This window comes from Trichosurus vulpecula, chromosome 2, assembly GCF_011100635.1.
Source record: "Trichosurus vulpecula isolate mTriVul1 chromosome 2, mTriVul1.pri, whole genome shotgun sequence".
NCBI lineage: Eukaryota > Metazoa > Chordata > Mammalia > Diprotodontia > Phalangeridae > Trichosurus > Trichosurus vulpecula.
In genome coordinates this window covers 23595404-23622481 of record NC_050574.1, presented here as the reverse complement: position 1 = coordinate 23622481, position 27078 = coordinate 23595404, and the positions used below count along the sequence as shown (strand labels likewise).

General features: G+C 41.8%; 1 protein-coding gene across 5 annotated transcripts in view; it reads right to left on the bottom strand.

Moving 5' to 3' along the window:
• ACOT7 (acyl-CoA thioesterase 7) overlaps window positions 1-27078 on the bottom strand; it is a 176305-nt gene that overhangs the window by 138577 nt on the left and 10650 nt on the right. The window contains exon 1 of one of the 5 annotated variants that reach the window (XM_036744359.1): window positions 26731-26948. The exons of 3 other annotated variants lie outside the window; for them this stretch is intronic. In XM_036744359.1, the coding sequence (XP_036600254.1) occupies window positions 26731-26879 (149 nt within the window). In that variant the 5' untranslated portion in view covers window positions 26880-26948. Of the gene's footprint in view, window positions 1-10324; window positions 10367-26730; window positions 26949-27078 lie in introns of those variants that run through there. One more of the 5 variants, XM_036744362.1, reaches the window with a different exon arrangement.

The following is a 27078-nucleotide window of genomic DNA, read 5'->3' as shown; positions in this document are numbered from 1 at the left end:
TTTCGTTCCCAATATGTGGCATTTGCTCCAATAAACACACCCCACATTTGACTTTACATATGTGCTACTCCCTTGTTCTTCTCCCTTCTCTCGAAAAGTTTAATAAGTGCTCAACCCAGGCACATTTATTAGACTAAGAACGGATGGATTCCAACTAAAATGAGCTTTCCTAAAGCAAGCGAGCCCATGAAACACTCTCTGATGATTCCAACCCATTCTCATCCTTCTCCTCTCTGAATCTTCATGTCTCTTACCATCTAGACCATACAATGAACACTTTTTCCAACTGTTTCACTCAATATTTCTACAGAGTTTTAAGGCTTACAAAGCACTTTCTTCATAATCGCAAGAGCAAGTATTATTATCCGGTAGCCCTTCTTATGGATAAGTTAAAGATTCTGTAGTTTGCCCAAAGTGGCGCAGCTAGGAAATGTAATTTGAATCCAGATCTCCTAACTCCAAGTCCAGTGAAGTTTCCCCACACCAATTCAACAAACAAACATTTTAGAGCACTTATTACATGCTAGGCGGCTAGAGACAAAGAATTGGAAACCAGCTTCAGGAGTCAGAAAAGCCGGGAGATACAGTTCCCACCTCTGGGCAGGTCACTCAACTTTCCAGGGCCTCTTCTGGGGCTGAATTGCGAAGGAAGTTCAGACCTGCACTGGTCAAGGGAGTTTCCCTCCCAGAAGCCCCTTATACCAATGAAAGCATGGGTCCAAGACCCATTCCATGTCCAAAGCACTGGGTGACTTCAACTTAGGCCTAGTGCCTACAAGATGTAGAGGAAGCTTTAAGCTGAAAATCATCAGATGAGACTTTACCACCAGCAACGAGAGCTAGGAGAGGCGGGACCCTGTAGTCCTGCCCCCATAGGCAAGAACATGAACAGGGAGCTGACTAGGATCGCAGCCAATATTTCTGACTCTGACATGAAAATGCCAGCACTAAAATTAAAACATTGCTGGGTGAAATCCATGGTAACCAGGAGTAGGTTGGGGCTTTTTGTTTTGTTTTGTTTCCTCTTTACAACAGCCGCAGCTAAAATAACTGTTAGAAGAGGAAGGTATAGGTACAAATTTAGAGAGGTCTTACATGCTAGCTAAAAATTACCTCTTTTATAGAGAATCTTTTCAGGGCTCCCCATTTCTTAGAGGCAGGAAGGTCTTGCTATACTTCTCATAAGGACTCTAGGCCTGCGCAATGGCCCCAACAGAGCAGTCAACCAGAAAAATGCCCACCCACAAAGCTATATGGAAAATGAACAGTTCCAGGAAGGCTTTACATTCCATTAGCCAATGAATATCACAGCCAGAAAGCCAAATTAGGGTTCAATGAACTGCGGGCAGATAATTCAAGAAAGAAACTGGATGTTCAGTTCCTCATTCAAATACCATTCCTCCCCTCCAGGTGCTAACAATGCACAGAAAAGATGGCTAACAATGCAAGGAAGTCCAGAACTCTATCCAGAAGTGCCATACAGATAAGATAAGCCAATAAGAGAAGCTGCAGAGCACAGGACTAAGAATATGGGCCTGGGAGTCAAAGAGATTTGGAGCCTGACTCTGTTCCTAACTTCCTGGGTCACCTTAAGTCATTGTACTTTCCAGAGGCTGGAGAAAGGGGGTGGGGGAGGAGAGAGGAGGAGAGAGAGGGAGAGAGGGGGAGAGAGGGGGAGAGAGGGGGAGAGAGGGGGAGAGAGGGAGGGAGAGGGAGGGAGAGGTGGGGATCTCTAGCCATTTTACAATTCTAAGATTATACTAAGAGCCTTATGATGGAGGGATGGGCTATCTTGGGCTGGGCCGGGGGAGAGTTTTGAAAAAAGTGACATGAGCTGGCCTGGAAAAATTAGGAACAGGACTGAAGAGAAAGGGAGATCTCATTCTTGGAAAGGAAATACTATTAACCAAGACTCTGACAGAGGAATGTTCAAGAAGTGTTCAGAGGGTAATACAAAGGCCAGTTTCACTAGAAAAGAGAGTTCATAGATCACTGACTTCGGGAACCATCTAGAGTAATTTTACAGAGGCTCAGAGAGCAGAGCCAGGATTCAAATCTAGGTCCTCTGACTCCAATACCCATTTATCTGGGGAGCAGGCTGGAAAAAGTAGGAGGGAGCATGACTGTCAAAAGTATTCAATGAGGTAAGGCAAATATTAAATGCCAGTTTTCCGGCAGGAATAGCTACACAGAACATAAACTGAAGCCTAACCATAATCCCTTAAATCCCTGGCTGAGTATAATGAATTCAATTCCCTAGAGTGACCATATTAAACTCAAATAGAAACAGTGGCCATTATTAACACTACTTACATTTTACTGTATTTTTTGGTTAAATATTTTCCAATTACATTTTAATGTGGTTCAGGCTGTACTTGGGAATGTTGGGGGCCCCTGGCAAAGTGAAGTGTTTGTTCCTTCTGGCCTAGTGTACCACAAAACACCTGCTGGCTCTGCACCTCAACCACCTGCTGATCTTTGTGAGAGCTGGAGAAGGTACTTTCGTAACTAAACAACTGCAGGGGCACCTTTTGTTCCAAATCTAAATCTAGCAGAAAACATGGGCCCACTATTGAATGATACAAGTTAAAGAGAATCAAAGGCACCTGGACCCTAAGAAATCATAGCATGTGGCCCTGAGCACATGATACCTGCTTTTGTGTTTATTCTTTCCTGATCTTGGGTAAATAAGTATCCAAAGACAGAATAAAACAGGTTACGGCCTTGCGAGCTTCAAAAGGCCAGAATGGCCATCAGAAGCCCCCTGAGCAAACCAGAGCCAGTAGCAGCAATAGCCAAGTCTGGTAGGAGTCAGCCCCAAAGATGAGCCCACATGATTCAGCCTGGCAAAGGCAGACCCATCAGCCAAGGAACTAGGGACTAGGAACAAGGGAACTCTGCATCAATCACTAACACTACACCAAAAAGCAAATTTAGTGGGGACTCTAGGAGAGAAGAAAGGTAGTCTTAGCACTCCATTTTAGAGGAAATTTGTTAATATTGTGTCCTTGCTAGATTCCTGGGTAAATATCCCTTCAGAAAAGCTAACTGATGTCCACTGTTTGATTTATACTGGTAGAGGGGGAGAAGCATACAGGATGGGAGTTTGTATTAGAAACCTCAACCCTCAGGGTTCTAACTGAGCACATTAAACTTGAAGGAAACTGTGAAAAGAAGCCCAGCCTCATACTTTGAGATGACAGAAGGCTGAGGGGGAAAAGTAATCAACTGCCTATCTTATCTATCACCCAGACAGTACATACAAAAGGTGGCTGGGAGAGAAAGTTCAGAGGGAATGCTGGAGGAGCACTATTTTACAGCATGTTCATGTGAGAAGGGATCTCAGAAGCCGCCAATCCAAGCCAGAGTGAGACAAAAATGCCTTCTGACGAGGGGGAATCCCCATCCTCCAGCCGTACCCTAAACCACATTTCCGCAGCTCTCATTTTTAAGATTTTTAATTCTATCACTTTCAAATCTAACTCTGAACTTTCACCCACTAGTGGAAGTCAAGGAGAGCACGACTAATTTGTCTTCCCCATGTCAGCCCTTCAAATATTTGATGACTGCTAGCATGGTGTTAAAGTCAGAAGAACATACATGTTCAGCAATTGGGAAAATAGTTGAATAATCTATGGAACATGAAAATAAAAGATAACTTGATAAAGAGCATGGAGCCACAGTCAAGATAACATAAGATTTAGAACATTAGAACATTTAGAACACAAGGTGTAGAACATTAAAGGATCAGAGGGCTTGGACGGAATATGATACTCTGAAGGCAAAGGAACTACCATTACGCCTACTCAGCAAAACTAAGTACACAATCCTTGGCGGGGGGGGGGGGGGGGGGGGATAAAGATTCAATGAAATCGAGGACTTTCAAGCATTCTTTTTTTAAAAAATTTATTTAATATATTTAGTTTTCAGCATTGATTTTCACAAAAGTTTGAATTACAAATTTTTTCCCCATTTCTACCCTCCCCCACTCCAAGATGGTGTATATTCTGGTTGCCCTGTTCCCCAGTCAGCCCTCTCATCTGTCACCCCACTCCCCTCCCATCCCCCTTTCCCTTCTTCTCTTGTAGGGCAAGATAAATTTCTATGCCCCACTGCCTGTGTATCTTATTTTCTAGTTGCATGCAAAAACTTTTTTTTGTTGTTGTTGTTTTTGAACGTGTTTTTAAAACTTTGAGTTCCAAATTCTCTCCCCTCTTCCCTCCCCACCCACCCTCCCTAAGAAGGCAAGCAATTCAACATAGCCCACATGCATATCATCATGTAAAACCCTTCCACAATACTCATTTTGTGAAAGATTAACTATGTTTTGCTCCTTCCTAACCTATCCCCCTTTATTGAATTTTCTCCCTTGACCCTGTCCCTTTTCAAAAGTGTTTATTTTTGATTACCTCCTCCCCCGTCTGCCCTCCCTATGATCCCCCCTTTTTTATCTTCTTCCTCCTTCTTTCCTGTGGGGTAAGATACCCAGTTCAGTGTGTATGGTATTCCCTCCTCAGGTCAAATTCGATGAGATTACTCATTCCCCCTCACCTGCCCCCTCTTCCCTTCCTACAGAACCACTTTTTCTTGCCACTTTTATGTGAGATAATTTACCCCATTCTATCTCTCCCTTTCTCCCTCTCTCAATATATTCCTCTCTTATCCCTTAAATTGATTTTATTTTATTAGATATCATCCCTTCATATTCAACTCACCCTGTGCCCTTTGTGTGTGTATATATATATATACCTACATAGACACACACATATGTATATATATATATGTATATACACACACACATATATATATATATGCATATTCCTTTCAGCTACTATGATATTGAGGTCTCATGAATCATACACATCATCTTTCTATGTAGGAGTGTAAACAAAGCAGTTCAACTTTAGTAAGTCCCTTATGATTTCTCTTTCTTGTTTACCTTTTCATGCTTCTCTTGATTCTTGTGTTTGAAAATCAAATTTTCTATTCAGCTCTGGTCTTTTCACTGAGAAAGCTTGAAAGTCCTCTATTTTATTGAAAGTCCATATTTTACCTTGGAGCATGATACTCAGTTTTGCTGGGTAGGTGATTCTTGGTTTTAATTCTAGCTCCATTGACCTCCGGAATATCGTATTCTAAGCCCTTCGGTCCCTTGGAAGCTGCCAGATCCTGTGTTATCCTGATTATTTTTCCACAATATCCAAATTGTTTCTTTCTGGCTGCTTGCAGTATTTTCTCCTTGACCTGGGAGCTCTGGAATTTGGCAACAATGTTCCTAGGAGTTTTCTTTTTGGGATCTATTTGAGGAGGCGATCTGTGGATTCTTTCAATTTCTATTTTACCCTCTGGCTCTAGAATATCAGGGCAATTCTCCTTGATAATTTCTTGAAAGATGATATCTAGGCTCTTTTTTTGATCATGGCTTTCAGGTAGTCCAATAATTTTTAAATTATCTCTCCTGGATCTATTTTCTAGGTCAGTGGTTTTTCCAATGAGATATTTCACATTGTCTTCCATTTTTTCATTCCTTTGGATCTGTTTTATAATATCTTGATTTCTCATCAAGTCACTAGCTTCCACTTGCTCCAATCTCATTTTTAAGGTAGTATTTTCTTCAGTGGTCTTTTGGACCTCCTCATTGGACCATCCTTCTCCTCATTGGCTTTTTGGAGCTCTTTTGCCATTTGAATTAGTCTATTTTTTAAAGTGTTGTTTTCTTCTATATTTTTTTCAGTATTTTTTGGGGTCTCCTTTAGCAAGTCATTGACTTGTTTTTCATGGTTTTCTTGCATCATTCTCATTTCTCATCCCAATTTTTCCTCTACTTCTCTAAATTGCTTTTCCAACTCCTTTTTGAGCTCTTCCATGGCCTGAGACCAGTTCACGTTTTTCTTGGAGGCTTTTGGTGTAGGCTCTTGCACTTTGTTGACTTCTTCAGGCCGTGTGTTTTGGCCTTCTTTGTCACCAAAGAAAGATTCCAAAGTCTGAGACTGAATCTGAGTGTGTTTTCGCTGCCTGGCCATGTTCCCAGCCAACTTACCTAACCCTTGAGTTTTTCGACAGGGTATGACTGCTTGTAGAGCAAAGAGTACTTTGTTCCAAGCTTGAGGGGATGCGCCGTTGATTTCAGAGCTTTTTCTATATAGCCGGCTCTGCCACCCCAGCACTCCTCCTTCCTCAAGAACCACCATCCCGGACCTGACGCAAATCTTCAGCAGGCTCTTCACCCCTGCTCTGATCTGCCACTTAATTCCTCCCACCACGTGGGCCTGGGGCCGGAAGTAACTGCAGCTGTAGTTCTGTAGCTGCACCTCCCCTGCTGCCCCTGGGGCGGTGGCCAAACTGCTAACTCTGTCCCCCGCAGCTTTTCCCACTAACCTTCTGTTGTCTTTGGTGTCTGTGGGTTGAGAAGTCTGGTAACTGCCGCAGTTCACTGATTCAGGGTGCTAGGGCCTGTTCTGCCCGGCTCCTGGTCTGGCTGGTCCTGCTGCCTCCTACGCTGAGCTCTGCTCCCCTCCACTCCATGCGTGATAGACCTCATCCAGCGACCATCCAGGCTGTCCTGGGCTGGATCTCTACTTCCCTCTGCTATTTTGTGGGTTCTGCAGTTCTAGAATTTGTTCAGAGCCATTTTTTATAGGTTTTTGGAGGGATGTGGTGGGGAGCTCATGCAAGTCCCTGCTTTCCAGCCGCCATCTTGGCTCCACCCCCCTTCAAGCATTCTTGATGAAAAGACAAAGCTGAATAGAAAATCTGACTTTCAAATACAAGACTCAAGAGAAGCATAAAAAGGGAAACAGGAAAGGGAAGTCATAAGGGACTTAATGAGGCCAAACTGTTTACATTCTTACATGGGAAGATGATACTTGTAACTCATAAGACCTTTCTCATTATTAGGGCAGTTAGAAGAAGTATACATAGACTGAAGGCAACAGGTGTGAGTTGAATATGAAGGGATTATCTTAAAAAAAATAAAATTAAGGGATGAGAGAGTAATGTATTGAAAAAGAGAAGGGAGAGGTAGAATGGGCTAAATTATCTCACATGTAAGAGGCAAGAAAAAGCTTTTATAGTGGAGGGGAAGAAGGGGGCAGTGAGGGGGAGTAAACGAACTTTATTCTCATCAAAATTGGCTCAAAGAGGGAATAACATACTTATTCAATTGGGTATAAAAATCTATCTTACCCTGCAGGAAAGCAGAAGGGGAAGGGGATAAGAGAAGGTGGGGGGGGGGGGCATTGATAGAAGGGAAGGGCAGTCTGGGCAAGGGAGTAGTAAGAAATAAAACACTTTTGAGGAGGGACAGGGCAAGAGGAGAGAGAATAGAATAAATGGGGGGAATAGGATGGAGGAAAATACATTTGGCAATCATAACTGTGGGTCAAAGGATATGAACAGGCAGTTTTCAAATGGAGACATTAAAGATAACTATAGTCATATGAAAAAATGCTCTAAATCACTACTGATTAGAGAAATGTAAATCAAAACAACTCTGAGGTACTACCTCACACCTGTCAGATTGGCTAACATGACAAAACAGGAAAATTATAAATGTTGGAGAAGATGGGGGAAAATTGGCACACTAATGTATTGTTGGTGGACTTGTGAACTTGTGAATGGTTGTGATCCCACCTTTCTGTAGAACAATTTGGAACTATGCCCAAGGGACTATAAAACTGTGCAAACCCTTTGACCCAGCAATACCACTTCTAGGTCTGTATCCCAAAGAGATCATAAAAATGGGAAAAGGACCCAGATGTACATCAATATTTATAGCAGCTCTTTTTGTGGTGGCCAAGAATTGGAAAATGAAGAGATGCCCATCAATTGGAGAATGGCTGAACAAGTTGTGGTATATGAATGTAATGGAATATTATTGTTCCAAAAGAAAAAGGCAGACTTCAGAAGAAGCTGGAAAGACTTACATGAATCGATGCTGAGTGAAGTGAGCAGAACCAGGAGAACATTGTACACCGTAACGGCAACACTGTGCAATGACTGATTTTGATAGACTTATCTCTTCTTAGCAATGCAAGGATCTAAGTCAACTCTAAAAGACTCATGATGGAAAATGCTATCCACATCCAGAAAAAAAACTATGGAGTCTGAATGCAGATTGAAGCATACTATTTGCTCTTTTTTTTGTTTCTTCTTTCTTGTGGTTTCTCCCATTGGTTCTAATTCTTCTTTATAACATGACTAATGTGAAAATGTTTAACATGAATGTATATGTATAGCCTATATCAGATTGCACTCCATCTTAGTGGGGAGGGGTGGGGGAGAAAATTTAGAATTCAAAATCTTATGGAAGTAAATGTTGAAAACTAAAACTTAATTTATTTGAAAAAATCACAACTGTGAGAAAAGTTTTGAAGCAAGTTTCTGTGATGAAGGTCAAATTTATAAAAGAGCCATTTTCCAACTGATAAATGATCAATAGATATGAAGAGTTTTCAGATGAAATAATCAAAGCTATCTATAGCCATATGAAAAAAATGCTCTCACTATCAATTGGAGAAAAAACAATTCTGAGGTACTACCTCACATCTGTTAGATTGGCTAATAGGACAGAAAACAAAAATGTCAAATGTTGGAAAGGATGTGGGAAAAATGAGACATTAATGCACTGTTGGTGGAATTGTGAACTAATCGACCATTATATAGAGCACTTTGGAACTACGCCCAAAGAGCTATAAAACCTTGTATACCCTTTGACCTAGCAATACTAGGTATGTATCCCAAAAGAGACAAAAAAAAAAGGATGTATATGCAGAAAAATATTTATGGCAGCTTTTTTCTGGTGGCAAAGAATTGGAAATTCAGTGGATGTCCATCAATTGAGGAATGGCTGAGCAAATTATGGCAAGTGATTATAATGGAATACTATTGTGCTATAAGAAATGATGAGCAGAATGCTCTCAGAAAAACCTGGAAAGACTTACATAAACTGATACAAAGTGAAATGTACTGTGTACAAAGTAACAGCAATGTTGTAAGATGATCAGTTGTGAATGACTTAGCTATTCTCAGCAATACAATGATCCAAGACAACTCTGAAGGACTTATGACGAAAAATGCTATCCATCCCCAGGGAAAGAATGGATGGTATCCAAGTATAGCTCAAAGCACATTTTTTTTACTTTATTTTTCTTGAGGGTTGGGTTTTTTGGGGGGAAGGTCTATGTTTTCTTTTACAACATGACTAATATGGAAATGTTTTACATGACTATACATGTAACCTATGTTGAATTTCTTGCCTTCTCAATGGGGCGGGGGGGGGGAAGAAGGGAGAGAATCTGGAACTCAGAGATTTAAAAACAAATGTTAAAAATTGTTTTTACATGTAACTGGGGAAAAATAAAATACTAAATAATTTTTTTTTAGAAAAGGAACAGCAACTATGAGAACATAGAGAAATCTGGAAGGGAACAGGGCCTAAATGGATGCTTTGTGATTGTATCAATAAAAGGGATTTGAGATGAAGAAACTGCTTCTAACAGTACAGGTTGTACCCTTCTCTGCAACTTTTATTTTCAAAAAAAAGCCTGAGGCACTGGAAAATTAAGTGACTTGCCCAGAGTCATAAAGCCAGTGTGTGAGAGACTTAACTTGAAATCTAGTCTTCCTGGTTCCAAGGCTGCCAAGCCACTACAACAAAGTAAATTAAGTAAAACTCGAAGAATAGTACAAAGACTGATGACTACATAAAAGGAAAACATATATACAAGTTGAGGTTAAATGGGCAAAGGAAGCTGCAGGAAACAGAGAGTAATAGCTAAATTATTATTATTTTCCCATTTGGGATATTAAAATTCACTTTTTTCAAGTACACAATTGCAATGTATGTTCAATGGTTTTGTCTTATGCTTATATTTGAATTTGTAATCAATTATTTAAATGTTAAGCCCAGTTACTAGACATGCTGGCATCATGGAAATCTCAATGCTGGGAAAATGATAAACTGCACGTCTAGCGTGCCAGGCCCGCTGTGTTCCAAGTATAAGAAAACGTGCCAGGCTTCTCTTTCACAAGCCCTTAGGAGACAATGTGTGGTTGCACTTCCTGCCACAGTTTCCTTCAAGTCTAAGGCGTTTAGTCGATAGGGACCAGTTCCAGGAAGTCAGCATCTGTGGCCCTCCAGCTCCTGAGCACAACTGCCATGGTTCCCAGCAGAGCGCTGATGGCAGGGTATAGGGCTGTACTTTCCATTCTCTACTTGTCTTACCCATCACTTCCTGAAAGTGGCCCAGCAGGCCTACCACCCCCAGACAGAACCCACTCCACCTCACCCCACCCCCTCCCCCGACCAAGAAGTATATCGTACCTGCAAAGCTGAGAGGCCATCCTCATCGTGCAAGTTATCAGACCAAATGGGAAGCAGAGCAAAGGCATGTAGCAGGGACAACTCCGCCCAAATGAGCCAGTAGGTCATCATTTACAATTACTCAACCCATGAGGTCTTTCCTGATGAAAGACCTATCAGGCTCCTAGCCCTGCTGAGTTTGGTGGGAAGCATGCTGACTTCCTGTACTGCCCAATCTGACTAGAAAGAGAATTGGCTACAGCCAATCAAAAGAGCTTGCCGAGAGCAAGTTACCATAGAAACCTCATCTTATAAGTAATTACAACATTAAAATACTTCATGAAGCAACATGAAATTAAGAAGTCACAGTCTGAACACTTACTTAGTGTTTGTTAACTAATAAATATGCACTACATTATACTATTACGATTAGGTCAACTAACCTACAGACTTGCATTTATGAATCCATATAGCACTAAGCTCCAAAAGGCAAAAGGCAGAGAGTGATCTATGCACAAATCTAGGTTCTCACACAGGTTTACTAGGGTCCTTAATGCAGTACTTTTAATAAAACTGCATTAAGTATAGGGGCAATGTTACAGAGAGGCCCACGTGTGAAATGATGGAATAAAGCTACAGAAAAGCTCCAATTAACTAAGTCTTGCCAATGAGTATTTAAGCCTATAAGGAAAATGACTGATAATAACAGGCCCTCAGCAACCAACCTCCACAACCTCATCTCAGACTTGGGCCAAAGACAACTACAAAACAATCTGTGTAGCTGCCTGGCACCAGAGCCCTATGTAAAACTGTAAAACAAGTCATTTGTCTTTGGGGCATTTTCCCTATCATGGAGGGGCCCTGTACACTCCTATAGCCCTCCTACTACCCAAAGCCCCGCTACCTAGGCCTACACTCCCTAGGTGATGTTCCATGCTCCAAAGTTACCTTCCTCTCTACCCCTTCACCCATCCAAACTCATTCCATCCCTGTCAGAAGAATTTGGGAGTGGGAGGAGAGAATAAGCACTTAAGTAGAGTTTCCCATGTGCCTATCACTGTGCCAAAGGCTTTAAGGTTTTCCTAGCTCTATCCACTGGCCATCTAACCACTTCTGGCAATCAGATTGATATTATTCACACAAAAAATGTGAATAGCTTTACCTTCCCAGTGTGCATTTTAATTTAAAAGAAGAGCTTCAATAATAAACCAATGAAATGACCCTTACTTAGAGAAAAGAGGAAGAGGAAACGATTTCACTTTGACCCACAGCAAGAAGACACTATCTCTGAAAGACTATGAACACCTAAGACTTATATCTCCATTAGAGGTACAGAATTCTAAAATATCATTTGGTTTCTCCATACCCATTCCCAACCAGGGGCAAAGAAGAAAGAACAAAGACAGCATAATTTTTTCCTTGCTTTTTTAATTCCAAATTTAATACCAAATAAACATGCATTTTCATACACAGAGCAGAACAGAAAAAGAACCGTACATGAAAATACAAGTCTATTGTTTATCATTTATTTTTCTTTTCAAGTACGTAACAGATTAATAAAATTAAGTCAAAAGATAAATGAGGGGTAGAATTAATAAATAAAACTAGGAGCTTTTAAAAAATTAATAAAGTAGGTAAACAACTACCCTGATTTTTAAAAAGAGAAGAAAACCAAATTGCATTGTCAACCAGACGGAATCAGCCTCTAACCTGTGGGTGGCCAGAGCTAAACAGAGCAGGCTAGAGACAGGAGAGTCAGGAATCAAACAGAAGTGTAATTTCAAAGTGAAGGAAATGGCTTGCAGGAAAGAAGGGGATCCAGAGACACACGAGCCAGAGTCCCGCCCCTGGTGGGCACTTTAGTGTGGCCAAATCTCAATACTTATACCAATTGTTGCATAGTGAGCTGTAGCCCTTACAATGGGGACAGCAACAATGTGACAAGTTTGATTCACAGTAGAACTTCATGACCAGAACACAGATACAGAAGGTGCTTGTCCAGGCTCAGAGAACACCTGGTGCTAGTCAAAGCAATACAGTAATTATGTCATTTTGCCAGAGGGTGAAATCAACCCAGAGGGTGAGTGCAAAGAACTGTTGTTATGCCAAGTTCAGGGCACAGCTTGCTTGATGGGCCTTAGCTCTAGAAAACAAGGTGTCTCCTAATATCTTGACAGTATCAAAAAATGAAAACCTATACCGATTAAAAAGGAAATAAAAGATCAGAAAACTATTTTGCCTAATCATATGATAACAAAACTGATGACTTAGAAGAAATAGAGGAATACTTATAAAACTAAAAGAAAAATCCACATTAATAAAAGAAACTACTCAACCTAATTTCAGAGGGGAAAAAAAAGTGAACAAGCCATAAATGAATTCCCAAATGAAAAAAAAATTCAATTGACAGATGGATTCACAAGTGAATCCTACCACAAATATTCAAAGAATAATTAATTCCAAATCTAAAACTGTTTATAATAATAAGAAAGGAAAGTACTCTTCTACTCTTTTTCTATGATACAAATATGGTCTTGACGCCTAAACCAGGGAGAGACCAAACAGAGAAAGAAAACTTTAGACCACTATCCCTAATAAACACTGATGTAAAAAATTTAAATAAAATGTTAGCAAATAGGCTAAAACAACATATTAGAAAGACTATGCACAATGACTAGAGTGGGTTTATACCAGTAATGCAGAGTTGGTTCAACCTAAGGAAGAATATAAATATAATAAACCTAGGAACAAATAAAATAATTTATATCAATAGATGCTAACAAAGCTTTTGACAAAATGCAAAAGTAATTTCTATTAAAATCAATAACAATAAACAGACTTTCTTTAATATAGAAAATATTCGTCCAAAATCAAGAAGAAACATTAGAAGCATTTCTAATAAGATCAGGGTAAAGTAGGGGTGCCTATAATTACAACTCCTATTTAACATAGTACTAGAAATGTTAGCTATAGCAATAAAGCAAGAAATTAATGGAATAATCATAAGCAAAGAGGAAACAAAATTAACATGTTTTCCAGATGATATAACGGTATTCTTAGAGAACCCAAGAGAACAAAATAAGAATAATTGAAATAATTAACAACTTCAGCAGTTATTTATAAAATAATATAAAGCAAATCCATTTTAATCATCAGCATTCCTTTACATAACCAATAAAACCTAATAGGAAAAGCTAGAAGGAGAAATTCTATTTGAAATAACCACAGAAACTATAAAATATTTGGGAATATATCTACTGAGATTCACTCAGAGACTATGAATCCAACTATAAAACATTCTTTGCAGAAATAAAGACAGACCTATATAATTGGTGAAACATTTCTCTTGGGTAGGTCAAGCTAATATAATAAAAAATGATGATACTACCAAATTAAGTTGCTTGTTTGCTGTATCAGACTCCCAAAAGGATGCTTTATATTCTAGGAAAAATGATAAAATTCATACAGAGAAATAAAAGGTCAAGAATCTCAAGGGTAATAATTTTTTGAATTGGGAAAGAAGGGAGGTCTTTCAATGCCAGATCTCAAACTACACTACAAAGAAGTATCATTAAAATGACTTAGTATGGGTGTTGACCAGTGGGAAAGATGATGTATACAACATACAGAAGCAAACACAACAGCATAGTATTTGAGAAACCCAAAGACCCCAGTTACTGGGGGGGAAACTCGCTATTTGGGAGAAAAAGTGCTGGGGAGCAGGAGTAGTCAAGGTAACAAAGAAAGTTAAAATAAGGGGCTGGAGCAGAATCTATTATGTTTCAACTTAAGTTAAAAAGGTAGGAATAGTAATCATGATCACAAAGCAAAAAAAAAAAAAATAACGGTTAAATAGGGTTAAACAGGGAAACTATATTTTGCTAAAAAGATACAATAGACAATGAAGTAATCAATACCAAATATATATGCACTAAATGGCACAGTACCTAAATTCTTAAAGAAAAAAGTTAAATGAGATATAAGAGAAAATAGACAGTAAAAGCATAATAGTGGGGAAGCTCAATTTACTCCTCTAAAGCCTAGAAAGTGCCAAATATAAAACAAGAAAGAAACTAAGAAATTTTTTAAAAGCTTAATATTATAGCTCTCTGGAGAATAATGAATGGAAATAGAAAGGAATATAACTATTTCTAAGCTGTATATAGCATTGTCACAAAAATTGACATTAAAAACTTCACAAATGTGGGAAAGCAGAACTATTAAATTTACATCATACTGGCCATAATAGAACAAAAATTGCATTCAATAATGGGTCCTTGAAGAAGAGATTAAAAATAAATTGGAAACTAAATAACAGGGGGAAGTTTATATCACTACACACTTACATCAATATAAGAGAGAAAGAACAGATCAACAAATTGGGCATGCAACTAAAATAAATAGAAAACCTATCAATTTAACACTCCCAATTAAACACCAAAATCTGTTGAGTTGTTCAGTCATGTCCAACTCTTTGCGCCACCATATGGGGTTTTTTTGGCAAAGATACTGGAGTGGTTTGCCATTTCCTTCTCCAGCTCATTTTACTAATGAGGAAACTGAGGCAAACAGGGTTAAGTGACTTGTCAAGGGTCACACAGCTAGTAAGTGTCTGAGGCTAAATTTGAACTCAGGTCTTCCTGACTGCAGATAGGGCACTTTATCCAGATGCCACCTAGCTGCCAAGACACCAAACTAGAAATCCTTAATATCAAAGGAAAGATTGAAAAAATTGAAAATTAAAAAAAAAATTTGTTGAACTAATAAATAAAACTAGGAGCCTTTTTTGGGGGGAGGGGAACAATAAACTAGTTAAGCCATTAGCTAATTTAACGGTTTTTTTTAAATGAAGAAAACCAAATTACCAGTAATAAAAATGAAAAAAGTAAATTAATAAATAATGAAGATTAAACAAAAGTAATTATTAGGAGCTATTTTGCTCAACTATGTGCCAATAAAATTGTCAATCTAAATGAAACAGATGAATATTAGAAGGGGGTGGGGGAGATAGAAGGGAGGGCAGACTGGGGGAAGGGGTAATCAGAATGCATACCATCCTGGGGAGGAGAGAGATGGGGAGAAAATTTGGAACTCAAAATCTTGTGGAAGTGAATGTTGAAAACTAAAATTAAATAAATTCTAAAAAAGAAACAGATGAATACTTACAAAAATATGAATTGCCTGGATTAACGGAAAAGCAAATGAGATATTTAAACAATATTATCTTATTAAAAGAAATTGAACAAACTGTAAGTGAACTCCCTAAAGGGATAAAAACAAAAAACCAGGACCAGATGGATTTACAAGTCAATTCTATCAAACATTTAAAGAACAATTAATTCTAATACTATATAAACTGTTTGAAAAAAGAAAACGGGTCCTACCAAATTTTTTCTATGACACAAATATGGAAAAGATAACTATAGACCAATTTCCCTAATGAATACTGACGTAAAAATTTTAAATAAAATACTAACAAGGAGATCACAGTAATAGATCACGAGATCATATACTACGTTGTTGTTCAGTCGTGTTCAGCTCTTTGTGACCTGTAGCCCATATTATACTGTCCATGGGGTTTTCTTGGCAAAGACACTGGAGCAGTTTGCCATTTCCCCTTCTCCAGTGGGTGAAAGCAAACTGAGATTAAGTGACTTGCCCAGGGTCACACAGCTAGTAAGTGTCTGAGGCCAAATTTGAACTCATCTTCCTGAGTTCAGCTATGTGCTGCAGTGGACAGAGAGGATAGAGTACCAGGCCTGGAATCAAGCCTCAGACATGTAGTGGCTGTGTGACCCTGGACAAGTCACTTAACCCCATCTGCCTCAGTTTCCTCACCTATAACATGAGCTGGAGAATGAAAATGACAAACCACTCCAGTATCTCTGCCAAAAAAGCCCCAGAAAGGGTCATCATAAAGAATAGGACATGACTGAAAAACAATTTAACAAAAACAATCGAAAATACTTTGTATAGATTTATTTATGTATAGACTGAATGCCTAGTACAAAATAAGGTCCTGGAGGGAAAGAACTTTTTTACCCCCCCATTCAATCCCACACCACCCCCAAACTTTCTGACTCTAAGCAATGAGTGAAAGGGCTCCCAAATTGGCAAATCTTCACTTGGAGTATTTCAGGAGCATTCAGACTCCTTCTGTAGCTCTTCTGGCCCACTAATCCAGATAAAGAAAACCAAAAGAAGACCAAAGGAGTTCTTTGCCTGGGTCACACGGCTAAAAAGTGCTGGATTCCTGACACTAGGCTCAGCTTCCTATCTATCGCACCATATAGCTTCCCCTTTTAACTAGACCTTTCCAGGAAAGCATTTGGTGAAAGGCCATTAGTGAGCAGTGAGAAACTATACCCACATCTGTTTGGGAATGGACACACATAATATGATATATGAATGCAATGGAATACTGTTCTGCCAAAAGCAGAATAGCAATTGGGGAGCGGCTGAACCAACTGCAGCTTGCCAAAGTGATGGAAACGGGCTGCCGCAGGAAGGGACGAAAAGGCTGACTTCTGAGAAATAGAGAAAGACTTGCGTGGATGGCTATGCTTTAGAACTCTGACTAAAGCTGGGACCAGTCAGGGCTTCCACCCCTTGACACAGAGGCAGGCAATGGACCAGAGAGACAGAACCAGATGTGGTGACTGTGCTTGTTACAAGGGAGGGCTCCTGCAGGGAGCGGGTAGGGGCTGTCATTTGTGATGACTGAGGGGGGAAGAAAGAATCAACAAAACATTTTTTAAAGACAGAGGGAAAAAGTGTGAAAGGGGTTACAATTGCAGCAAAACTGTTACTACCTTGTTCAAGTTAACGTATTTCTTTTTTAAAAACTAAAAAATAATTTTTAAAACCCTTTAAAGCATTTTTTTTCAAAAGAGGTCTACACCCACCTAGCATCCAGGCCCACAAACAGAGAGGAAGAAAGCATCTCATCTGACTATAAACAGGGCAAGACAAACCTACTAGGTTTTTATTACCTGAATTAACAAGCAAGACTTGTTGGAGGACTATAACATGCTATCAACATACCCGCCAAGAAAGTGAGGTCTTAAGGCCTCAGCAAGTTCAGTGGGAGAGGAAGACTGACTAGAAAGCAAAAGATGGAAAAGAGAAAAAGGGTGACCAAGATGGGAATCAGAGGAAGGAAGCCAGCCAGCCTAGGTTACACACGCAAGCATTCAGACAAAGAAAAGTCACAAAGTCCACAGCAGCAGCTGTCCCTGTGCTAAGCCAGGGTTCTCTATTGCTTTCTTACGAGTCTTTATTCCCTTGAGGCTTTGCCAGGGCCAGGACATGGTGGCCCAAGGCCCGTAGACAACAAACTCAAGGAGCTGCAATCCAAACCAGAGCCTCTGGGAGCATGTGTATGGACACTGCAGCAGCTGGCCAGGCCAGCATTCCCAAATTGCCCAGGCACTGTTGTTTATTTTTCATTTGGTTCCCAATGCCAATCACAGTACATGAGGAGGGCAGGCATAGCATCTGTGGCAAATAGAGAGCTCATAAAGAAAAACATGGTCAACCAAAATATGGGACTCGGATTTTTTTTTTAAAGTATACACTGTAAAGCATGAGTTTGAGTTCTACAGACTAGTCTGATGAGGACATGGCTTATAACCTTCTGCTGAGAATCACAGGTAGCTTTGGAAAGAGCAGTTTGAGTTGAGTGATATTGGAGGTCAGACTGCAAATGGCTGAGATTTAGTAAGTGAAGGGAGAGGAGGTGGCGTCCTTTCTAAGGCTGAGAAAAGGAGACAAGATGAGAACTTGAGGGAATGGTAGGCTCTTGAGTTTCCTGGGGAACATTGCTCATGGGATTCCTTTAGGTATCTGCAAATTCATCCATGGCTTCATAGATGGTTTCTCAGAGTTAATGTGACTGAAAAATCTGAAAATGTGACTGAAATGTCACATTTGTTAATTGGAAATAATGTGACTGAAAAATCTGTTGGCCTTCAGTCAAACTGGCGACTGATAAGCTTCTCCAAACCCAAGCTGTTCCTCAGAGAGCAGTTGTACTATTTCAGGGGCCTATGGCCAAAGGCTTTCATGGCTTGGTAGGACCCAGTAGGTCGTGGTAGGGCTCCAAAGGACCCCAGCTCACCTCCACGCCAAAATGAGACAGCAGGGGAGACCTTTGGGAAGGGGTCATTACTTTATGACAGCGGATTCCCTATGAAAGACAGCATGCACAGTGTAGTAGAAAGACCAATAGCCAGGAAGTTAACACTGCTGGGTTACAACTGGATCCTCTTTGAAACTTAGTCTTCAAAATTAGCTCTTAAATGCTAATTCTAATGGTCTCTTCTCAGTCCTCATCTTCCTCAACCTTTCTGCTGTTGCTAATGATATCAACCCAAACCTCCACCTACAAACTGTCCCTCCCTTGGCTTCAGCCACACTCACTGCTCTCTCCTGGTTTTCTTCCTTTCTGACTATTCTTTCTCAGTCTCTACTACCAAGCCATCTGTTACCTTTTGGCCCTAAGTGCAGATCTGTGCCAAGGCTCAGTCTTCTATATTCACTCTCTGTAGATATGCTGTTTCCCTGGGTGAACTCCATTTTTCTCATGGGTTTGTTGATCTCTAAACAGAGAACTCTCAAAACTTTTACTCAATTGACAAGTATTTTTAAACATTTACCATGTCCTAGGCACTGTACTAAGTGCTAGGAATACAAAAAACAAAAACCCAATCCCTGCCCAGAAGAAGCTAACATTCTAATGGGAGAGACAATATGCACATAAATCAATGCATGCAAGGCTACCATCCAGGGAGCAGCTTGGAGGAGACAAAGAAAGATATCCTGCAGGAAGTACACCTGAGCTAAGTCTTAAAGGAAGCCAGGAATCCTAAGAGATGGAGTGATGCCAGAAAGCATTCCAGACATGAGAAACAGCCAGAAGAAAGGGAGAGACAGACAGAAAACAGAACATCACAAATGGACCTGGACCAGACTGCAGAGGGGGTAATGTGTAAAATGAAAGGGGCCAGAGTGTGAAGCATAAAATGCCAAGGTTGATATCTGATCCCAGAGGTAACAGGGAGCCAGTTTATCAAATAGCGGAGTGCTACGGTGGGATCTGTGCTTAGGGAAAGGACTTCGGCAGCTATTTGGAAGAGGGTCAGAAGAGACTTGATTGCAGCACCCAATTTTTACTGCAATAGCACAAAGCACAAGGTGAGACAGGCCTGAGCTAGTCTGGGACTGTGTGGAGTAGCCTATGGAAGGGATGTTATAGCAACAGAAGTAAGATGTGGCAGTAGATTGGAAATGTGGGCAGCTAGGCTGCTCAGTGGATAGTGTGCTGGACTTGGAGTCAGCAGGACTCGAGTTCATATCCTGCTTCAGACACTTACTAGCTGTGTGACCACAGACAAGTCACCTGACTTCTGCCTGCCTCAGTTTTCTCACCTGTAAAATAGGGATAATAATAGCATCTACCTCACAGGTGTGTTGTAAGGATCAAATTAGGCAACAAATGAAAAGCACTTTGCAAATAGTAGCCATTTTGTTGGGTGAGCAACAGTTAAGGGGTCAAGGTTGGCACTGAGACTGCAAACCTAGCTGACTGGAAAGACGCTGCTGCCCTCTACAGCAACAAGGAAGTTCGGAGGCATGCGAGAGTGGCCGGTAGGTATGAGGTGAGAATGGAAGATGATGAGTTTTGTTTTGGACATGTTATGCCTACAGGACAGGCATTTTAAAATGTCTACTAGGCCATGCAGGAACAGAAAGCAGGATGGAGACCAGCCCTGGGAATCATCTGCATAGAGATGATCACTTAACCCATGCAAGCAGATGAGATCAGAAAGTAGAATGCAGGAAGTAAATGTAAGAGGGCCCAGGACAAGAGGACTCTGACAGTTAATGGTAAGGGCATGGATAAAGATGCACAAAAGAGAGACTGAAAAGATGTAGTCGGATAGACAGAAGAGCAGAAAACAGACACCAAATCCTAGAAAGGGAAGAGGATCTAGGAGCAGAAGGTAATCAACAGGGTCAAAGGTAAAGAGAGGTCAGGAAAGATAATGGCTGAAAAAGGCCACTAGATTTGGCAACTGGTAAGTTTGAAGAGGGTGGTTGTAGTTGACCAATGGGACTGGAAACCAGGCTGCAGAGGGTGTAGAGACAAAGGAGTGGAGGTGAAGTGGATGCACCTGGTATAGCTGGTTTAGTGGAGAAATATAGGACAAAAGCTACCAAGGACAGTCAGATCAAGTAAAGGATGGTGGACAGCAGAGAAGGAGCCAGTAACAAGAGAATAGAGATCAGTGAGAGAGTGGGGATGATGGCGGGGACAATCAGCTACAGGAGATAGGAGGGAGAGGGGTACATGTAGAAGGGTTGGCCTTGATATGAAGAAGGGCCACCTCTTCATGAGAAACTGGAGTTGGAGAAAAGAGAGGAGGAGATAACATCAGATGGATGAGAGATAACAAAAATGAGGGAAGAGGGAAGAGTCTCAGTTTTAATTTGCTAAAGTGTGAATCAAGGTCCTTATCTGAAGCGGGGAAGGGAAATATAGGCAGCTTGGGGAAAGGAAAAAAAGATGTGGAACAGCTTCTGCTGTGAGTCAGATTGGAAAATCCATTAGGGAGGAGTAAAAGGAAAAGACAGCCATGCTGAGGTGAGGGCCTCATCTGAAATGAGAGCATAAATTTGTAGTGAACCCAGACAGCATGGTTTCATGATTTCCCCCAATTCTATCCAGCAGCACATGGGCAGGAGTGAAGGAGTAATCATGGGACTGGTTTTGGCAAGGCATTATCAGCAAGAAGACAAGACATTCAAAAGTAGAGCATAACAAGGGGTTGAACTGGTTTATCAAAGAGTCAAGACTGGGAAGAAAGTACCACCAAAATAAGGTTGATGGCCTGGGACAGAACTGGGAAATGTAAGGATAAGGAGTCACAGTAGTAAGGACAAAGAGTAGATGTAGAAGGAGTAAGGCAGGCACAGGAGGGATGGCAAGATAAAGTATGATCAGATAAAGGAACTTCAGAATTCTCGAGCATGGCTAAGGTAGATAGAGAAGGAAGATATGGGAGCTAATTAGATTAGGAACTGGGAAATCAGGGGATTTGAGGGAACATCAAAGTGTCTGTTGAAGTCCACCAGTCAGAGGACTGGAGTTGGGGAGGAGAGGAAAGGCTGTGTGCCAGGCACTGGCCTCACTGAGAAAGGAGGAAGAAGATTCTGGCAGGGTGGGTAAATGAAGGCTCTCAGAATCTGGAAGGCAAATTTGCACTGCATGAACTTCCCAGGTTGAGGGAAAGTCTGGACGTGGCAATGGAGTGCAAGAAGTATTCTGACTCAATATTGGGTTTGAGGGGTGAGGGGTTTAAATGAAAACACAGCCAATATTGGAAAGAAGATTCAGCAATGAGTTGCCATCATGGGGAACTAGATCTCAGTGGGTACCAGGAAGTACCAGGAAGATGGAAAGAGCAGCAGGGAAAATGATGGAAGATAAAGGGAAGTTTGTTCATTATGGATTATGGGTCATGGATGTGGAGTGAGACACTGAGGAGAAGGGGGCAAAGGGGGTTGAGGTGGATGGGAATGAGGGGATAAGATAGGTAAGGATTAGTTTTGTCAGTCTTGAGGTTCAGTATCACTGGGGATGGGGAGAGTAAGAGGAGTAGGTGTATGCTAACGACCGAGGGACAGGTCAATCAGTATGAATGAGATCCTCTGAGGTCAGGTGTCAGTATAGCCCTCAAATGCCCAACCTGTGGACATGGCCACCTGCGGGTGTTTGGGCAGTTGAGGTATCAGGAAGCCAAGGAGAAGGCAAGAGGTGGTGAGTCCCCCTCCTCCCCCAGCATCCGTAAGTGGACAGCCAGCTGGCTTGGATGTCAGGAAACCCTGAGGTCAAATTCTGCCTCAGATACTTAACTGTGTGTGACCCTGGCCAAATAACTAGAAAGCTCACTGGGCTTTAGCTTCCTCATCTGTAAAAAAAGGGAGTGGGACTCTAAAAGCTGTAAGGCCCCTTCCAACTCCAAATCTGTGAGCCCATCATCCTGAACTCCAGTACAACATGACCAAGGGCCTTAGACATAGTTCTACCTGGATACCCCTCAGCATCTCAAATTAAACTAATTATCCTGGTTGTCCCTCCCCCCAAAAAAAAACCCAACTCACCACTACCTCTAGGACAACACCATCTCTTTTTAATTGTTTTTTTCTTTTTTTCTCAATGACATGTAAACAAAAACTTTTTTAACATTCTTTTTTTTTTTAAATTTTGAGTTCCAAATTCTCTCCCTCTCCTCCTCCCTCCTTGAGAAGGAAAGCAACTTGATATACATAGATTATACATGTGCGATGCAGAACATTTCCATATCAGCCATGAGCAACATCATGTTTCTGATCGCCCGAGCCAGCTGAATGAGCCCTGGAGGCCCACTTCGGGGCCATTGAACGTCTCACCCAGATTACTATAACAAAATCTAACTGGTCTCCCTCCAATTCAGTTCCTCTTCTTCTCTAATTCATTCCCCATACCAACTTGTAGAATAATCTTCCTAAGGCACAGATCTAGGCCGAGCTCCTACTTAAAAAACTTGTATGGACTCCCTCTTGTGAAGCAAGAGTAGGGAGGGAGAATCCCAAGCACGGGGGCAGCCAGAGGGAAGGCACAAGGAAAGGCCCTGGAGAAGGGAGAGCAAGAAGGCCAGAGAAGACAGTAAGGCTGAGAAGGTGGACCGAGGTCATGTCTGAAGGGCTTTAAAAGCCAAACTGAGGAATGTATATTTGGTTCTAGAGGCAATAAGGGGTCACCGAAATCTATGGCACAGGAGTAAGACGGTCAGACCTGTGAAACAGCAGCCGTGTGGAGGGTGGCCTGAGCAGAAAAGCCTTGAGGCTCGTGGCCAAATTAGAAGACCACGGCAACAGTCAAGGTGACAACTGAAGAGGGCCTGAACTAAAATAGTGGCCACATGAGTGGCAATAAAGATACGAGCAATGTGGAGGAAGAACTGGCAAGGCCTGGTGGGCTGAGCAGAGACAGAGGGCACCAAGAGGGGCAGCAGGTCAAAACTGGCTAAAAAAAAAAGCTTACAGAGATAAATGGAGGATATTCAGCACACTTTCACGTGCAGGTCACAAGGCAAAGGGCAGAAACTCTTTGGGCAGCTAACTGGCATGTTCAGATGTACTGAGTTACTCTGTTTGGTCCTAGGGCTGAACTGAGCAAAGAGGCCGACCGAGGCTCTGCGCACATAAGGAAAGGTGCCTGACAATGAGCACCATCCCAAGGGAACAGGCCAGCTCTAGAAATAAGAGTTACATACACACACACACACACACACACACACACACGTATAAATATACTCACATGCACATGCATACAATATACACATGCGCACATATATGCACCCTCATACACATGCATACATACATACACTCACAAATACACATGCATAAATATACTCACACACATCCTCACACACATGCATACACATATATACTCATACATATACACACTTGCACATACATGCACACAAACACGTATACACTCACAGATACACACATATACAGTCACATACATACATATGTACACACACACACACACACACACACACACACACACACGCCTTACCTGAGGTCTTCAAAGGCAGAGACCAGAAGACCATGTGCTGCAATATTTTAAAGGGGGGGGCATGCTCAAATGCAGGTTGACCTTGGTTGCTTCCAAGACCCTGTTCAATGAAGCAAGAACAACTGAGCCAACCTCAGCATGCTAACATAACCGAACATTCTAATGCGCTTAAGAATGACAACAAAAGAATATGAAGAAATGTGAAAGGACAGATGTAACACCACACAAAGCCAAGAAACAACTAGACTATTTAAACTGACAAGATCTTTCTAACATGTAGATACAAACACAAAGATAAATGGACAAGCAAAATTGGCAAGAGAGCCAGGGAATAAATCTTTAGTTATCTGTATGCTGACATTTTTTTCCACATCAACTGTAAATGTTTAAATGGCCTCACTGATGTTTAAAGTTCACGGTAAACTATTTAGAGAGAAAGGGGGGGAAAGGAGGGGGAAGGGGGTTGACTAACTAAGCAATTCCTAAAGGCCTTCCCAGCCGAGAGACTCCAAGTTAAACATTCTGAATGGTCAAGCAGGCTGAGGGAAGCACTGAGTCAGGCAGCAGCTAGCCACTGTCAACAACTCTGCTCATCATGGGTTCGTAGATTTGCTGATCATCATTACTAAAACACAGCACTTTAAGTTTTCTAAAATTTCCTACATATATCACATTTTAAATTCATAACCCTGAGAAGTAGGGGCTATTATTATCCCATTTTACAGAGGAAGAAATTGAGGTAGACAGAAGAGACTTTCCCAGGGTCAAAGGCTCGGCAGTGCCTCAAGCGCAGGCCTTCCTAGCTCCAGGTACACCAGCATTCTATCCACGGCTTTCAGGGGCCACTCTGGCTCCATCCAGGCCAGCCCCCTCATCTTACAGAGAAGAAAACTGAGGCCCAAAGACCTTCCATGGCTTGCCCGAAGTCCCCAAGCAACAAACAGGCAGAGAGCCTGTGGAAGGCCAAGGATTCCTATCCTCAGGCCGAACAGTCAAGAGCTAAGGGCAATTCTGGGAAGTGACTACGATCAATCTCACCCAAGACATCACTACCAGACATAGACTCTAAGAATGTTCAAGAGGCAAAGAAAGAAAGGGCCCACATACACCCAAATACTCAAAGCAGCCACTTCCATGGTAGCCAAGAATTGGAATCTAACTGAATGCCGATGGATCAGGCTAACCACATGGTGGTACAGGAATGTCATGGAATTTCTCGTGCACTGTGGAATGGTAAAGGCAAAGGATATCGAAAAGCTTGAGAAGACAGACAAGCTAAAGCAGAGTAGGGTTGGCAGAACAGGCCAGTACAAATGTCTAAGTATGTGTGCATACATACACGCACACACACTCCATGCACGGCAATCTTCTTCAAGTCTGGGGGAGGGGGCGTTAGAATACTCACCCTAACAAATGAAAAGCTAATCATTGATGTTCTTCTTGGAACAGAAACTGAAAGAACAAAGTCTGCTCTTGACAGATATGTGTCTGTGTGTACGTGTGTGTGTATATATATATATATATATATATATATGTGTGTGTGTATGTATATGTGTGTATATACACGCACACACACGCAGTTCTCACTTATCTGAGCAGGCATTTTGAGGCCTGCCCTCTCTGAGACTCTATACCCCCACAGCCCAAGTGGCTTCAGCCCCTAGACCCCTGGAGCAGCTTCAGGACCCCACACGGAGGCCTCCTGGCTTGGGGCTGCATCACTGCTGCTGCTGCTGCTTTCGTTGGCCCTGGCCCAGCCTGTGGCCTGCAGGAGATGGTGGGCGGGGCCAATTTGCATCAAAGGCAAGAACTGTCAGTGTGTAGACAGACAGATGGATACACACATATAAATATTAATGTATTATATAGATGATGACAACAGTGTAAACAGAAGGAATAAACACTACTAGCACAGATCGTGGACAATCTGGGCTGCAAGGGGAGATAAATGGGTCTCTGCGAAGGTAGGGGTCTGTGACTGTGGACCACCAAGCACACTGCCAGATGCAGTTGATCCCTCAGCTAATTTAGCTGAATGGACTTTTGTTTCCCTCTCAAAGGGAGGAGGGTCCTAGGAGGAGATGAAGGTGATATTAGTAAAATTTTAGTAAAATAGAAAAAAAGCCAGTTCTGGCATTGTCACAAAATGGTGGCCATCCCTCCCTCATTTGTAAAGTTCCCATTTGATATAGTTATGTTGCAAGAGCAACAGAGCTTAGAATGGCCCATGGCTGCCCACGAGGTACCAGACTATTCTCCTGGCTCAAGAGAGGCCTGCAGTGGGAGTCCTCCTCAGAGAACTGGGAATCTCTTTATAGCATTGGCATAGCACCCCCTGCCAGTCAGAGGCACAATAGCGCTGGTTCTGAGCTACCAAAAATACTTCACCATTTAGCTTTTCCCCCAGGCAATCAAAAACATGATGTCATTTCCTGGCAGCCATCAGATAATCCTGAGTGTGATAAGGGTGAGGGTGGAGGAAAGAGTGGAGCAAGAAGACAAGGCAAAGCTGCAGTCTTCCCTTTATTGCCTTATAAAGCTGACAGTTTTCTGCTTCATTCAGCCTTGTCCAAATAGAGAATGGGTGGGAAAGGAACAGTATTTTTTAAGCACCTCCCCTGTGCCAGACACTGTGCTAAAGTGCTTTACGAATATCGCCTCATTTGACCCTCACCTAGCTGCTCTTATTATGCCCATTTGTGAGAAGAGGAGTGACTTGCTCAGGGCCACCCAACTAGTCAGAGCCTGAAGCCAATTTGAACTCGGACCTTCCTGACCCCAAGCCCAGCGCTCTACTCACCGAGCGGTCAGCTGCTTGGATACCAAAGGACGGGCCTGAAAATAATAAGAGTTTCCAGAAAATGAAACACCTGCCACCAGCAGCACAAGACCCTTCTTCCGATGATTCCAGGTTTGTAGGAGGCTGTGGCCCAGGAGACTATGAGCCATGAGTGCTGCTGCTCGGTTCCCAAACAAAATGCAGCAGAACAAGCTGCCAACCTCCAACGGCTTCCTGTGCAGACCTGCCTTCCGCTGCCAAGCCAATCATGTCCAGGACTTACCACACCCCCCACATACACACATACATGTGCATACACACATATAACACATCCGTAGCACACATACATACCTAGACGTACGCTCCATA